Here is a 17,614-nt window from a genome sequence, read left to right as displayed (position 1 = left end):
CCCAATAGGGCATTGCATTTGGCCTACAACCGAGCTCCTCACAGTTATAGGCTGTTCCTGGAGCTCTCAACTCTATTGCTGCAGCCAGTCAGAGTTACACCAGTAAGAGCTTTTTCACTGTGCTTGGCGGCCTACAGCCAAGCTCTTCACAGTTACAGCCTGTTCCTGGAGCTCTCAACTCTATTGCTGCAGCCAGTCAGAGTTACACCAGTAAGAGCTTTTTCACTGTGCTTGGCGGCCTACAGCCAAGCTCCTCACAGTTACAGCCTGTGCCTGGAGCTCTCAACTCTATTGCTGCAGCCAGTCAGAGTTACACCAGTCAGAGCTTTTTCACTGTGCTTGGCGGCCTACAGCCAAGCTCTTCACAGTTACAGCCTGTTCCTGGAGCTCTCAACTCTATTGCTGCAGCCAGTCAGAGTTACACCAGTCAGAGCTTTTTCACTGTGCTTGGCGGCCTACAGCCAAGCTCTTCACAGTTACAGCCTGTTCCTGGAGCTCTCAACTCTATTGCTGCAGCCAGTCAGAGTTACACCAGTCAGAGCTTTTTCACTGTGCTTGGCGGCCTACAGCCAAGCTCTTCACAGTTACAGCCTGTTCCTGGAGCTCTCAACTCTATTGCTGCAGCCAGTCAGAGTTACACCAGTAAGAGCTTTTTCACTGTGCTTGGCGGCCTACAGCCAAGCTCTTCACAGTTACAGCCTGTTCCTGGAGCTCTCAACTCTATTGCTGCAGCCAGTCAGAATTCTCCACTGTGCTTGGCAACCAAGCTTCTCACAGAGCCTGTTCCCAGAACTCTCTATACTCACAAGCGACTGGTCATTATGTTAAAGGATAAGAAACGAAAGGCTTTTCATCAGCTTAATTGCTTTGTTTGTCAACTGGAAATTTGATTTGTGTTTCTGTCCAATCGATATATCTAATCATGAAGATGTCCTAGTGCCATTTGAAGTACCCATGATGTCACTGCACCTGTAATGTGTAGCTTGTATCAGTGTTTAGGCTTCGTGTAATGAAGTTGATTGTCTGAACTGTTTGTTTGCTGCCAGGGAGGGATGTGTTCTGTGTACATCACGGATGAAGACAAGGTCGTCAACGTGTCCTGTGAGCACCTGGAACCTGTGCAGCCTGAAAAACAGGACAAGGTGAGCTAAATTTGTTAGACCTACTTCATATTTGCTTTGTGGTCATTGGGGCGGTCGGGTAGCCTAGTGGTTAAAGCATTCGCTCGTCACGCTGAAGACCCGGGTTCGATTCCCGACATGGGTACAATGTGTGAATCTGTACGTCACACGTGTGTCGTACAAGGTTGACCTTGTTTTATTCATTTTGATTGGATAACCGTGACCTCTGTCACACCGGGACTACTTTTTTCATCCATAAAAAATCGCGAGACGTCATTCATTTTGCGATTACCAAGCAGAACTGAAGAAATTCATGAGAACGAGAGATATTTACAAACACTTTATTAAACCAAACAAGATAGTCACACGCATCAAATTCGGTTTGCATTCTATATAAGTTATGCATAGAGATCCTACAGACATATAATCGAGCTAGATCTATAAATCGATTTACAATGTACGACTTCCGATCCAGCGCGTCCCTTGAGCATGACGCACCCGACCATTTTCGCAACTTTCAATTTGATTTAACGTAAAAGGATAAGCGTGGTGAAATTAAGTCTGTTTAAACTATCTGGACAGATATATAGACTTACTTGGGATGATCTGGTTGTGCCATCGGTGTCCCCTTTGAAGCGTATTTTGTGGCGCTGTTTCGGGAGGTGTTGTTCATGAATGAACGAACACGACAGCATGACCAGATCACTTAAAGTTCACAGTTCCGATACAAATCATTCGAAAACCCCGTGGAAGTGTGCTTGACTTCTGATTTTGTGGCCCCAAACATCCTAAATGTGAACAATAACATTCCCTATCTCTAGCGTAAAACGCTGTGAGTGGATCGCGGTTGTCTTTTCTTATTCCGGTGGCGACCTTGCCCTTCGATCGTTCGAAGCTGTCACTGACATGCAAGCAGATTTGAGTTTGTTGATTTTCACGTCTTCAGTATAAAGGGGGGTACAGTTAACATGAATGTCTTTGGCGAACAGTCTGATTTCCCTCTAACCGAACCATTTTGATTGCACAGACGGGACCCCGGCAGTGCGATGTGTGTGACTGTTGGTCCGATATTCAAAGCGCGGCGCTAATGTGACATTTCAAATTTTCTTATCGGTGTCCTGCGTACTGACAACATGGCGCTTGAATTACCATAAGTTGAAGAATTTCTTCCAAAAGGATCTTGAGCGTTGGTGCTGGTTTGTTTGCAAACAGAACAGCAGGCGCATGTTGTTAATGCGTATGCATAAACATGTCAACAATGCCCATATTTGGTCATATATCAATATTCATGCACAACCAGATTTTGCAACCGGTTTCAGTTTGGTCTGTCAACGAACGAAAGTTGTTATGTATTTACACTTAAATATATATTTAACATGGGGAATAAATAAAATACCACTCATTCTCGTTAGATACCATTTTTACGAAACGAGTGGACTTTCTATGGTATCTGACCTCGCTTTCGCTCGGTCAGAAACCATAGAAAGTTCACGAGTTTCTTAAAAATGGTATCTAATGAGAATGAGTGTAGTATTCTCTATGTATGTCAGCTTTATGTGGAAGAAATTAAATATGATTCAGATCTTTCAGTGAAACCTGTGAGAATGTGTATGACAGAGACAAACAAAGAATCATAATCAGGGTGAATCTGGGGTCCGAACACAATAAGCAGATCCTGGCATTGCAAAGGTGCACAACCCTACAAAACAAGTACCTAGGCCAAACCTTCCCCAGGGAAGAACTACGCTGAATGGATATTCCGACCTGTGGCACTGGGTTTGATATCTACATGAGGACATTGCGTGTAGGCTGGGACGTGCAGATCCCAACAATCCTCCCTGCACAATTTTAAAGCAAATGTAAATTATTTGTTATATTTTTTGTGTCCATAAATCAAATATTTTGTTTGAGTAAATACTGATTTACTTTTCCTACTGACAGAATATTTGTAAGTCTAACTGTGACTTCATCCTCTCTTCCAGGGGCTTTCGGGTAGCCTAGTGGTTAAAGCGTTTTATCGTCAGGCTGAAGACCCGGGTTCGAATCCCGACATGGGTACAATGTGTGAAGCCCATTTCTGGTGTCCCCCGCCGTGATATTGCTGGAATATTGCTAAAAGCGGCGTAAAACCAAACTCACTCACTCACTCACTCATCCTCTCTTCCAGGCCAAGGTCATCCTTGGAGACGAGAGAGAACTGACTGGCACCCTGCTCAGTATTGACGGAATCGAAGGTGTGATCAAAACGGATGGCGGCGAGATCAAGATGCTGCCGATCAAATACCTGTGCAAGATGCCTGCTTCATGATGGCCCAGCCAGCAACAATCTTAGATTATAAGTCCTACTTTGATGCCAGAATCAGTTGGTCAGATCCTCAAGATGAGGCCATTTTCTTTTTGTCTACAAGTCCTCTGTCATCACAACTGAAGAATAAGAAACAAAGGGGGACAACTCCACCAAGATATTTTAACACACATCCCTATTAGCATATACTGAAAAGTAGCTAAAGAACACCTAATTTTTTCAATGACTAGTTAACCTGTCTTGAAGTTCTTTAACTTCTTTTGAGTAGTATGTGTATTTCTATTTAAAGGATAAAAGTTAATTTTGAAAATTACTCCGGCAATATCAATAGTGATAGCATAGAAGACATCAAGATGTTACTTTTTGCTGGTCAATTTTCACCTTGTTTTAGTCATCAAGTCCAAGCCATTTCTCTGCTTGTGTTTGTGGAATCATTGCATTGGCTCCATGTGCCTATGTCTTTAGATGTGTATATTCTGTAGGAATGAATGCATGAGGCTTATAGTGTGATCATCTTGTATTGGGGGAGGAAGAGACAGGAGTTACTGGATGCTCAGCGGATACATTCACAGGACCAGCACTTAACATCATGTCAGAGTGAGATTGTATTGTCAATGTAGCAGGGCGTGGAGACATCCCACAGATGACATCCTTACCTTGTTAGCTTGCTGACCGGGTTAACCTCTTTGGTCATGTGGACAAGGCGTCATACCTCGGATCAGAAGGTCTGTGGTTTGAATCCCATCATGGGACTCAGAAATTTTATGGCCGCTACATTAGCACCCAATGTGGGGCTGAGCACGTTCATGTAAAATTTGATCAAAATAAGTCTCAGTACCCTAGTATGCGGCCTGGGACGTGCCTTCTGTTGAAATTTTATGGCCGCTATATCAAGACATAAAAAAACAAACAATTGCATCTCAGGCATTGGTGTTTCAAATATACTGAAAAAAAGAAGTTAGAGATTATGAATATTTTTGGCGATATAGTTTTGTACATGTGAGGAAGACTGAGCGCACAATTTAATAAACGTTCCACAAAATAGTCGTGATATGTCAGCCATTTTTTTTTCATCAGTCTCAAAAATGTACTACCTGGTTTCAGAATGTTCTTATGTGTGTTTGTGAAGATAAAATTATGCTTTCATGCGGGGTTTTGTTTGCTGAAATGAACATGTGTATATGGGAAATAAAATATGAAAATACCAAAGCTTTGGACGAAAAGGGAGGTGTACAGTTGTGAGTGTAACCATGGTAACCTTGCTTGTGTGTGTGTGTGTGTGTGTGTGTGTGTGTGTGTGTGTGTGTGTGTGTCCACATGTTGAGCTTCATCCTGCATCACCCCGGAGCTTGGGTTGATGCTGTTACTGCTTGCAGTATTAGAAAATACTTTTCATTGTTGGAAAACAAGAATATTGAAAGTGAGTTTGTAAAATTTATGATATTTAAGGGAATAAACATGGTGAAAATGTTGATGTTGGTTTGGTCCATTATAAATACTCAGGTGCAACTTTGTTTTTGTCAACAGTACACCAAAAGGAACAGCATGTCTTTCACTTAGAAGAATGACTAAAATCATTGTCCTTTTTTCAACTTTGGGCAAGACGAATTTAAGCCAATGCTCGGTAAATCTGTGGATATATATATTGTATATTTGTATTAAGTGATGTACCTCTAATGCCGCTGATAGCAGCTGGGTGGAATAACGTTCACTTCAGTTCAGACAGATCGAACGATTATGGGGATAAGTGTATTAAATTCTAAATACAATTCTAAAACAATAAATATGCTCGACTCCTTTTGAGTTAGACCACCCTTGAAATTGCCATCCAGTCAAATGACTTTCATGAGTGGGAGAAATTGAGTGATAAGTTGGTGATGAGAGACCACAGGGAAGAGAAGGGGTGAATGGAGATAACACAGGATTATGAAGGACGGTGAGGCATCAATGATCAACCATACAACATTGTGGTCATCCTTCAGTTTTGTTGTTTGTTTGTTGTTAAACGCTGCACTCAGCAATATTCCAGCTGTATGATGGCAGTCTGTAAATAATTGAGTCTGGACCAGACAATCCAGTGACTGACATGAACATCGATCCATGCAGTTGCGATACGATGACATGTATCAACTCAATCAGCAAGCCTGCCTACCCAATCCCGTTAGTCGCCTTTTACGACAAGCATAGTCGCCTCTTACGACAAGCATAGTCGCTTTTTACATCAACCATGGCTTGCTGAAGACCTATTCTATCCCGGATATTCACTGGTATCTCAAGAGTTCTCCTCCAGAGTTCTCAAGGATGGAAAACATGTCATTACATCAAACACGAAACAATTATCATTTCCCGTGTTTCAATACCTTTAAAAAACAAGACACATATTTGCCAGGTACAAATGTACACACATGCACACGCACACTTAATATCAGACTTTGGAATATCGGACTTACTTAAAAGTTCAAGTCTTGTTTCATTTTATTTGTGGTACGTTTTCATTACATACGATTTGTGCTCGCATCAGGTGTGAACACAGCACAGAATTTGTGATCTTGGATTCACATCGTGAGTGAGTGGACATTAACATCGCTTTCAGCTTCGTCGCAGCTGTCTGTAAGTAATCGATTCTTGACTGGCAAATCAGTGGGTTTTACCAGAAGCAGGACCACACCCTTAGGCTGAAACATAAGTTGACCATCCAATCTTCATTTTAGACAGTTCTTCCACTGGTGGGGCAGGATACGCTCACCTTTTCACAAACACCTGGTATCATTGCTATTTGATGGTAGTTTATAAACACATGCTCACGTCGGAATTGCTGATAGCAGATATTCTTTGACTATGGAAATGTTTTTTGTTGTTATATTTACGTCAAGCATGCTGTTCTGTTCCTTTTTCCCCCCACTCCAGCAATGACTCACAAAATACCAATGATGGGACTCGAACCCAACTGTCTTGACAGGCGAACACTGGACTGCTCCCCCGAGACATACTGTAACTGATGTCATATGGTAAACAGATCAGATGAACTTCCCCTGATTTTTCTTGTTCTATTTCACGAACAGTGTTCTCACAATGAACAGGTTATGTTATGACTCGTATTGCTGGTGAGACATGAAGAGCCACAATATTAGAGTATCTTACGGCTGAGAAGGAGGCTGAGAAGTCCTCAATATCTTACCTTTGGTTTTGCTTGCCTATGCTTGTCGTAAGAGGCAACTAACGGATCAGGTAGTCAGGATCGCTAACTTGGTTGATGCATGTCATCGTATCCCAATTGCATGGATCGATGCTCGTGATGTCAATCACTTGATTGTGTGGTTCAGACTCGATTAATTACAGACTTGCGTCATATAGGTGGAATATTGCTGAGTGCTGCCTTAAACAACAAACAAAACAGTAAACTCATGAAAAAAAATATGCAAAGAGAAAACAGATTCGAATAACTGTTTGTTTTGGTTTTACATGTACATAGATACTATGTCCATATATGCACTAAGGCACTGCAACCGTCTCCGTGGTCTAGCGGTAGATTGTCCGGCGGGAGAGCGGAAGGTGGGGTTGGATCCTTGGCCGCGTCATACCAAAAGATTAAAAGATGGTACTTGGCCGGTACTCAGCATTATGGGGCTAATACAAGGACTGGTCGGCTCGGAGTCAGTATACTGTGTGTGAGTGGGGTCTTCATGTTTAACTACAGCATTGCATCCCAGTGGTCTCCGGACAAGAACAAGCAGGCGCAGGCAGGCAGACAGACACACACACACCTCAATTCGCTGTGCAGAGTTGTGTCCCTTGAGCATTTCATAAACCTGTTATGGTTCGAATTCTCACGATTATGTTTCTAGGTTTGTCAGCATCATACCCGTGCTTGTGGGTTTGTGAGACGTGCATCACTTCACTCTTTGCGAACACATTTAGCTGACACGCTGTGACACAACTTGAATACTTTTCAAAGCCGTGTTAAACCCAACTCACTCACTCACTCACTCATTGATGCGCATTTCACCATCAGCTAGGGTCAGCACCTATTCTTAGGGAAGAAATGAAGAGTTGCTCTGTGGGCTTAACTCGTATAGATTTATGACAACAGTTATGTAAGGAAGCCACTCCTATAACAAGTCCGAGGTCGATCGAATGAACTTTGACTTTCTCCAGGGAAACAAGGACAGTCAGGTCACCGCCGACACTAATTTGTTTGTTTATTTGTTGTGTAACGCCGCACTATTCCAGCTATATGACAGCGGTCTTTAAATAATCGATCCACGCAATTAGGATACGATGACATGCATCAACCAAGTCAGCTAGCCTGACCACCCGATCCCGTTAGTAGCCTCTTACGACAAGCATAGACGCCTTTTACAGCAAGCATGGGTTGCCGAAGACAAATTCTACACCGGATCTTCACGGTCCGACACTGTAATAACCAAGGTAGACATAATTTATGGATAACAACTTCTTTATTATACTATCAGAGCGACGTTTCTGTATAGATCCTTATACAGGCGTATCCCCGCCATATCCTAACTTAACACTCCACTGTTGAGCGGGCACAGGAAGCACAGTGGTATAAGGCGCCGAAATTCGCTGTGCAGAGTTGCGTCCTTTGGGCTCGCCAGAAACATTTGATCGTGGGTTCGAATCCCGGTTCGACCCGATTATGTTTCTCGGGTTGTCATCACCCATTCGTGACCAACTCGTGTTATTCCGGGACAAGTCTTCTTGCGGGTTACGGAAAGGGGCGAGTGGTGACGAATGGTCAGCACCATACCGTGCTCCTGGGTTTCGCCGAAGTGGTCAACGTCCATGACCTGCATCACTACGGGCTTTTCTCCCACCTTAAGCTGACACGCCGTGATAGAACTGCAATAATGTTTAAAGCGGCGTTAAACCAAACTAAATCCGTTGTAGACCCCCGATCATCTTCGTCGTCTTAATGATAAACATCCTCTTGCGCCTTGAGGCAGTCTGTCCAGGAATCGCCATAGGCACATTCCGACTCAACGAGGTCCTCTTCCTAATGCTTATATCTTACAATTTGACCGTCTTACATAACAATATAGCAGCTGATACAAAAATGTCCTCTTGGTGGCAGTTATGGCATCCTGCGACACCCAGGAAGAAACGCGTACATAATAAATCAATTAAGCCCGCGTTGTTGTACAGGTAAGGTATGGTCAGGTAATGCGCCGGCGTCTGACTAATTACTCACCTCAAGGTGCGATCATGCACGCATATATCACTCACGTCACTTCGGCCCGGGGGTAGGGGCTCGGCAGCTCTGGGGTGAGGGCATCACACTCAGATCGAGTTAGCATTGGATGCAGAAAACGATACACGGCTGAGAAGGACCTCTCTTAAAAATATCTGAATTGATCTATTTGTAAGAATATTCGCACTTCTGGAAATACGGTTTGAAGGTGTGCGATGGATGAATAGAAAACTTAACGGTGAGAGTTTATTCTGACTTAATTGTGTTTTTTTTTGTCAATTGACAACGTCTTGGGAATATAATTATGAAGAATGTTACATACTTTCGACATTATTTAAAGAAACACTGAAACATTTAGCGATAAATACGTGTATTGTCAGGTCGTGTATTGAGTTAGTTTTTCTAGGATCTGACGTCATCCCACTGCTGCAGGATACAGGAGTGATCACGCGTGCACATCCGCCGTACGAAATAGGACGCAATCATGACCAAAATAAGTAAGTATTATTCAATTTTATTTATCAGAAAAATACCAATAATGCATTTTTACTGGCCGAACGTAAAACATACTTGTATGTATAGAATTCATGCTGGAAATTACTACAACGCACATTCATGTGCCGCCAGAAGTGTGTGTAATGTTGCGTCTACCGTGTAATTATGTATCTTGGGTATTAAACATTGAAATACTCATTTGTTGCTGCAGATTAATTATCGATTGGTTAACTTGAAAAATAAATATGATTTCATTCCTTTTTCCGATGGGAAAAATGGACGCTCATTGATTAATACGATGTATATTTCATCGCGTGAAGTCTGAAGTTAATATTTGCGGTACTTTATCAAACTTTCAACTTCAAATTCTGTCGAGCTGTTGTTGTGTTCTACACACATTATGAAATGCCAAGATATTCAGAGATTCACGCAATTGGGATCGATGACATGTATCAACCAAGTCAGCCAGCCTGACCACCCGATCCCGTTAGTCGCCTTTTACGACAAGCATAGTCGCCTTTTACGGCAAGTATGGGTTGGTGAAGACCTATTCTATACCCCGGAATCTTCAACAGAATTACGTTTAGCCTGCACTTATCAATAATTTCAAGTGATCACTGTCATTTTTAGGAATGGGTTCTCTCCTTCCGTCTGTCTGTCCGTCTGTCACGTTTCGTTTCCGGAGCAGAACTAAAAAATCATGTGAGATATATTAACCAAACTTGGCACATAAATAAGTCTAGTGGGGAACTGGTGCCTTTTGATAGTTTGGGATTTTGGAAAAATTATTTTTCGAGTTTCTATGGCAACGACTTTGACTTAGACTGACAATGGCAGTCGTGCTCGTTTCCGGAGGACCGGACATGTCATATTGGCGGGGGATATAAGTTTTTCATGCTTGTTTATTTTGGTTTGTTTATCGCATATGTCGAAGAGCACGAAAGCATCCATATTCAGAAGTTTTTTTACTGCTGAGAACATAATACTAGTCAAAAGAACACCGGATGTTTGTCATATGGTTGGTTGGTTCGTTGTTTAACGCCGCACTCAGCAATATTCCAGCTTTATGACGGCGGTCTGTAAATAATCGAGTCTGGACCAGACAATACAGTGATTGACATCATGAGCATCGATCCACGCAATTGGGATCGATGACATGCATCAACCAAGTCATCTAGCCTGACCACCCGATCCCGTTAGTCGCCTCTTATGACAAGCATAGTCGCCTTTTACGGCACGCATGGGTTGCTGAAGACCTATTCTACCCCGGATCTTCACGGGTCTGTTTGTCATATGACTACAATTAATCGGTCATGAGAGTAACTACAGTCATATGAGAAGATCAGTCGGCATAACAGATTAACTATAGACATGTGAAATTAATCTGTTTTTCTTTTAAACTTTTTTAAAGTGGTATCTTTCCTTCAAATGTTTGAATCGAGAATGGAACACAGGAGCTCGGGTTGTGACACACGTCTGTCGTTTTAATTAATCTATTTCCTCTGTTCCAAGTGATGGAGTCAGGTCGAATGTTGTCGATTATACACAGATCGGTATATAGACTTGCACAAGTCTCTAAGGCAATAATTGATAGATCAAATCATAATTTCTTGATTATAGAAATAATATGAACAAGGTGTCCCTATAAGAGACTGGCGTCCTGAGACTACATATCTAGACTTGCCTATTATAAGGATAGAATTACGAAACACCCATGAACATTCAGTACAGCCTTAGAGCAAGGCTAATTGGTATATTGCTATATAAGTTGCACGAGTGCTGACTGGGTGTTGCCGAGTGATTGATTGGTGGGTCGGTGTCAGATGACGCTGTCAGGAGGCCTCGGGTGAACCTGCTCGCCAAGCAGAACGTGCAAACCTCGGAATGATAGATGGACAATGATTAAAAAAAGTGCCCATGGATAAAGTTTTAGTCGGACGTGTACAGTGACTGAAGGATCATAAGGCTGGTACATGATGTTTAACTTGGATCTCACTTTGTGATGAAATATGTTTGGACGTTTTGATTTTTACGGAAGCCTTTTAGGGCCATTAATTTATAAAAAAAATTCGATACTATCTTGAAATTTCAACTTAGTATCTTGAAATCTCAAGTTGAAATTTCAAGATACAGAAGTTGAAATTTCAAGATACTAAGTTGAAATTTCAAGATACTCAGTTGAAATTTCAAGATACTAAATTGAAATTTCAAGATACTAACTTCTGTATCTTGACATTTCAACTTAGTATCTTGAAATTTCAACTTAGTATCGAAAAATCAAACAAAAAACAATTGGCCCTTAAGGCTTCGGTAGATTTTAGATACACCGCTAAAAATATGTTAAAGAACACCTGTATTATTTCCATATGGCTACAGCTAATCTCTCATGCCGTGTCATAACATATTAACTGTAGTCATATGAAAACATCATATGTTCTTTAATTTCTTTTGAGTCGTGTATGTATGTATGTATTCAACTGAATGAGGCCGCCTCTGTGGTCTAGTGGTAGAGCGTCCGCCCGGGGACCAGTCGTCTAAGGCGCCGCGATTCGCTGTGCAGAGTTGCGTCCCCTGGACACGCCAGAAACCTCTGATTGTGGGTTCGAATCCCGGTTCGCCCCGATTATGTTTCTAGGTTTGTCAGCACCATACCCGTGCTCGTGGGTTTCACCGAAGTGGTAAACGTCTGAGACCTTCATCACTTCGGGCTTTCCTCTCACATTAAGCTGACACGCCGTGATATAGCTGGAATACTGTTAAAAGCGGCGTTAAACCCAACTCACTCTTCAGCCTTAGTGTTGGGTTTAACGCTGAACTAAAGCTCAGACGACCTTACACAACAGGACCAACTGTACAAAAACAAAACGACGCCTCAGACTTTTGCTGCACACATATACTGCCGGACAGAAGAAAGTACACACCTATGTTTAATGGTGGCTAGAAATGAAACAAACAAGACATGGTTATTCTTGATGGCGTATTTTATACGGCTGTCATGGTTGTATTTTGGACCTTAATTTGGCAGTGTTTCGGTGACTTTCTTTAGCCTAGTACGTTTTGATAACGTTTGTCAATAATTATTTGGTCAAATTTAATGTTCAAGTGGATGCTTTCTTTTGGCCGGCAGTTTATATACTCACCGCCAAAAGAAACGCGAATACCATACATTTTGATTAATATAAGAATAATTCCCCATATTCAAGATTGTTAGATTGGTTCGATACACAAACCAACATACTGGTATAGTGTGTGAACTGACGCTCATGAACGCATCACATGTGACGTCATAGATCCATGACACGAGATGCACCATTTGTCTCGTGCAGGATTAGCGTGTAAAGTTTGGAAATCATGTGCCGCATATCGTGATAAGAATAAAGTCATTGCGGTAACACTTCACTGATTGTTAGTTTTGTCATTAATTGGTACACATTGGAAACATCTCTTTTTACATACATACTTCTCCATATGTGTCTACTGTTCGCGTTTCTTTTGGCGCCGAGTATATTCTGTAATAGACAATATAGGTCATGGTTGCTATGCTTCGTTGTATTAACCTGCTATCTTGTTCCAGCGTCTGACATCCCCACCCCCTACACCGTCTACAATGGGGCGTACCTGGCCTCCTACACCCCCAAGCCCCTGGATGAGCCCGCGGTACGGCTGGTGAGTAGGAGATGTGACTGAGCCAGGGAGTTGGTTTAGCTCCCTTACTGACTATAAAAACACGTTAACTGACTATAAAAGTCTAGTTTCCACCCTTGCCGAACTAGGCTGGCATTCTCAGGCTCGATCGTAGCGCCACCAGTAGCCATTACGAATTATGTCCCTTCTATGTCCTTCCTATTGGCCAATCAGATTCAATCTCTCATATCACTTGCATTTGCTTCAAGCAATTCTTTTCGCTTAACGTCGCACTCAGCATTTTATTCCAGCGGTCTATTAATAATTAAGTATGGTCAAGATAATCAAATGATTGACACCAGGAGCATCGATCTACAGGCACTCGTTTGTCTGATCCAGATTGGTTTCCATGCCATATAGCTGGAATATTGCCGACTATGGCGTATACAGCATATAAACAAGGTTTACCGCATAAAATCACAGCAAGTCAAAAAGTAAGTCGTTTGAGTTAGAGCTTATACAATGTACCGTTATTACTTGACAGGACATCCACGGAAACGACCCCATGTTCTCGGAAAGACCGACAAGCCACTTCAAGCTGGCGCTGTTTGCTTGTTTCTGCTGCTTCACCCCGGCTGGCATCACGGCGCTTGTATACGCCTGCAGGGTATGTGAATATGTAATGTAGGGCGTTATCGTACGCCTACAGGGTTTGACGTGTACTGTTGGGAAAAATTGTCCATCTGATGGGTGAACTTTGTTGACACGCAGTGGGTCCTTTCAACAAGTATATCGTACATAAATAGACGTAGATTGCATATACCCGCCGTTTATAACCAAGACGGAAATAAGGAATAGACAGGAGCTCAATTTGCGGTATACCAGGTGTGAATGAGTTTGTTTTTAGTGGGCGAGTATGGTTTTACGCCGTAATTAGTAATAATCCATCAATATCACGGCAGGGGACACCAGATATGGGCTTCACACGATGTACCCATCGAACCCGGGCTTTGACAGACGAACGCTGTAACCAATAGGCAACCCCCCCACCGTCCTAGTTTTTTGTCACATGCTCGTCTTCCCAACAGGACACACCTTGACCAGCCCCCCCCCCCCCCCCCACACACACACACGCACAAACACCATCAACAATCAACACCACCACCACCACCACCACCACCACCACCAAAGTACACATCTATGACCTGAATCACCCTTGGCTTGCTTCACATATCAAACGGACGCGCTGTGATACATCGGCGGAAATACTATTCAACACGGCGTTAAGCCCTATTCACAGTTTCCAGTAATTGTCTCCAATGGCAGTTGGAGTCTTAAAGGGACGCTGGTTAGTCTTATGGTTCAATCACTCCCGGAACACAATGAAGTCAAAGGTTCGATTCCAACATCCTTACCTGTTAATGTATTTAAACCATTCGCAAGTTATCTCCCTTGGTCTCGTCAGTTTGCAGATTTTGTACCTGTATATTTCATGTAACGTTGTAGTTGTTGTGGACAGGGCACTTTGATGTAAACGGAAGTGTATTCAATAAAATGCGAGGAAGGCAGTGACAACTGATTTTCTGTGAGTGAGTGAGTATGGTTTTACGCCGCTTTTAGCAATATTCCAACAATATCACAACGGGGGACACCAGAAATGGGCTTCACACATTGTACCCATGTCGGGAATCGAACCCGGGACTTCGGCGTGACGAGCGAACGCTTTAACCACTGGGCTACCCGACCACCCCTGTTTTTCTGTGAATGGAGCTTTTAAATAAGTGTTGTGTGTTGACAGAGCCGATCAGCCAAGAGACGTGGAGACATGCAGGTTGCGGCCGAGCAGGGCAAGAACGCCAAGGACCTATCCATCGTGGCCATCACTCTCGGCATCTTCTTTATCCTCCTCGGCGCCCTCCTCGGCGCCGTCTTCTACCTGACGTATGTCCACGTACACGTGCACGACCACGACCACGATCACGACGTGACTACAGCGACGCCATAGACTAGATCCAATTTCTCCAAGTGTCTTCATTTTCTGACTGAACTGTTTTCATGTTAGCAGTTTGTTCCCCATATCGCCAGGACGTTATACCCACGACCATGCCCTTCGGGGTACCAGAGTGTGCATAAACTGTCTGGAGAGAGATGCTTGATTAATGTCATCACGACATTTGTGGATTGAAGACCAGCATTCAAGATGGCACATCTCAACGCCTTGTACACAGCTATACAGCTTCGGTTGAGATCCAATCTCATTAAAATCAAATCTAAGTTCTCGCTGCCGCTAAACAAAGATCTGAGGACATCCCATTACGGGTCACGTCAGAACGACCTTTCGCGAACTCTGACCGACCACTGAAACGACTAACAAGAAGTCGACATCAGCCCATTAGAAAGCAGCTTTCACGAGCTTTACGGCACTCGTTTCAACCTGGCGACTTCCATTACAGACTACGGTTGAAAAATATGTTGACACAGTTCTCGTTTAAAAAAACCTGAACAGACGAACATTCCGGAATGTCTAATATATGGTTGCGATTGTATGGCAGTGCTTCCCACATACTGTGCAACGCCTCCTCCGTTCAAATGTTTATCCCATGGAAGCGAGAGGTAGACGATAATTTTGACAGAATCAGTCGTACGGGTCGTAACTGTCGTTCGGAATACCCCGTGTTAATGTTTTCGGGGATGCATGATTAGAAAACACATTCCGACTGTCACTTTCATGATCTGGTAAGCGACGCTTTGATTGGTCTGATGAAAGGTAGTGCTGACGTGACCCAAAATGGGATGTCCTCAGATCTTTGTTTTGCGATAGCGAGAACTAAGATCTGATATTGATGAGATTGGTTTTGATCCGAAAGTCTATACTCTCTGTCAAGATAAAAATACCAAGAGACAACGAGGCAGTCTTCTTTCCAACATTGCATGGTGGAAGCAGATAACGTTAATGTAAAAACCTGTCAGTGTTCTTTAAATGACCTGGTTAGAGTAAAGCCTCAACCCTCTTCCCGAGGCAAGGGTGTCAACTGACTTTAAAAGTCCATTTTCCACCCTTGCCTAACTAGGCTGGAATTCCTGGGCTCGATCGTAGCATGACCAGTGGCTGATACGAGTTATGTCTCTTCAATGCCCATCTTATTAACCAATCAGATTCCAACTATCATATCACTTGCATTTTGCTTCAAACAAAATGGCGGCAACCAGTCCAGACGATCTGATCGATAATCAAGAACTTTATTGTAATAAAACGGGTCTTACCCCTCGAAGTGCATCAAATCATTCAAGCACCTTGATTAAAAACATGAAAAAGTTTGGAAAGTATCTGTCTATGCCTAGTTGACGGTACACGTGCTTTGCAAATCCCGCAGTCGATCGAAATCTGAACGTTGAAGTCCATGATTTTTACGAACCGGACGTAATGTTTCGACTCTTTACTCAGCCAAAATGTGACTCCAGAATTCCAGCCAAATTATAGTCAGTTAACTCACTTGCCTCGGGAAGAAGGGCCTCAACAAACCCACCGTGTCCGTATGTGTTATGTCTTGACACTGTGTTATGACTGGCAATATTAACTGTCTACCAAACAAGTTTCGTATCCTAAAATTATTCAGCTTTTACGCTTTATTGATTTGTATATACGAGAATATTCCTTTTTCTATCTACAAATACACTCAAAAGCAAAAGTTATTGTGACACGTGAACATATTTGCTGTCGCGGAAGCACTTATATCACATGGAGAGAACAATGTCTGAAGGTACGGGGACTAGCAGCAGCCAATATGAACCCCGCCAAAGTGCCTACGATAGCGGCAAGTTCATAGTAGTATGGAATGCTGTAAGGACATTTCGCAATCTCGCACTTTTGGCATATTAATTAAGCTCGTTTTTAAAGGTGGCGATCGCGAGAATGTCCCTTACAGAATTCCACACAGTAGCGAGTGTCTCCACCTTGTGCATTGATGTTAGGTAGACAACTTCGCAGATGCGCCGCTGTTTAGAGGGTCTATGGAGTGGTTGATAACGTCGCCATAGGGCGTTCATTTAGACGTTGAATTGACGTGCGACGTCACGCTGGGAAACGCCGGACTCATGCTTCCTCCACCATCTTAAATATACACTAGGCGTAGTGTAATGATAACGATCAAAAGCTGTGTTTTATTTAACGCTCTACTTTCCATGGTTGCTTAGAGTGGCATATCACGGTTTGCAAGTGAAACAAATTCTCGTCACAAAGTAGGTCCCTAATATCCTGAAACCAATATTCACAAAATGTTCAACAAATGTTGATTACAAGCACAGGACCTTTTCATCGAAATTCATGCATATTCGTGGATGGTTTAGTACATGAATATGCATGAATTTCGCTTAAAAGTTCCGAGATTCTCCATGCCAATCTTGCAGCTCGAGCATGGGTGGCCCCATCTTCCCAAAGCAGAAGAGTTAACTGACTATAAAAGTCCAGTTTCCACCCTTGCCGAACTAGGCTGGTATTATGGAGTTACATTTTGGCTTGACTAACGACTCTATGCATAGTCCAATCAAAATCGCGCACCGAAATCGAAATCCGGTTCATAAACTGTCGTGCAGATTTCGGTCGATTGCAGGATTTGCAAAGCATGTGCACCGCCAACTCGTTGACAGCAGATATTTTCCAAATCTTTTCATGTTTTTAATCAAGGTGCTCACGTGATTTGATGCATTTCGCGATGTAAGACCCGTTTTATCACAATATAGATCTTGATCATCGATCAGATCGTCCTGACCGGGCGCCACCATTTTGTGTGAAGCAAACACAAGTGATACGAGAGGTGGAATCTGATTGGTCCATAGGAGAGACTTAGAAGGGACATAACT

At 42.9% G+C, this 17,614-nt stretch overlaps 2 protein-coding genes across 2 annotated transcripts in view; both read left to right on the top strand.

Annotated features, from left to right (window-relative positions):
• The window catches only part of LOC124138184 (transcription elongation factor SPT5-like), a 35,539-nt gene extending 30,641 nt beyond the window's left edge, over positions 1-4,898 (top strand). Inside the window, exons 25-26 of the mRNA XM_046504717.2 lie at positions 1,047-1,142; positions 3,289-4,898. Of these exons, the coding sequence (XP_046360673.1) occupies positions 1,047-1,142; positions 3,289-3,429 (237 nt within the window). The 3' untranslated portion in view covers positions 3,430-4,898. The remainder of the gene's footprint in view (positions 1-1,046; positions 1,143-3,288) is intronic.
• A 3,831-nt stretch (positions 4,899-8,729) lies between these two features.
• Positions 8,730-15,094, top strand: LOC124138205 (proline-rich transmembrane protein 1-like). The gene is made up of 5 exons (XM_048386673.1): positions 8,730-8,873; positions 9,042-9,132; positions 12,705-12,796; positions 13,299-13,421; positions 14,553-15,094. Exons 2-5 carry the CDS (start codon positions 9,120-9,122, stop codon positions 14,757-14,759), a joined length of 435 nt encoding a protein of 144 aa, XP_048242630.1. The 5' UTR covers positions 8,730-8,873; positions 9,042-9,119; the 3' UTR covers positions 14,760-15,094.
• The last annotated feature ends 2,520 nt before the right edge of the window (positions 15,095-17,614 follow it).

Source organism: Haliotis rufescens, unplaced genomic scaffold (genome assembly GCF_023055435.1).
Source record: "Haliotis rufescens isolate VD_foot unplaced genomic scaffold, xgHalRufe1.0.p SCAF_6, whole genome shotgun sequence".
NCBI lineage: Eukaryota > Metazoa > Mollusca > Gastropoda > Lepetellida > Haliotidae > Haliotis > Haliotis rufescens.
Note: the sequence above shows the minus strand (reverse complement) of the source record. Positions and strands in the feature narration are given on the sequence as shown.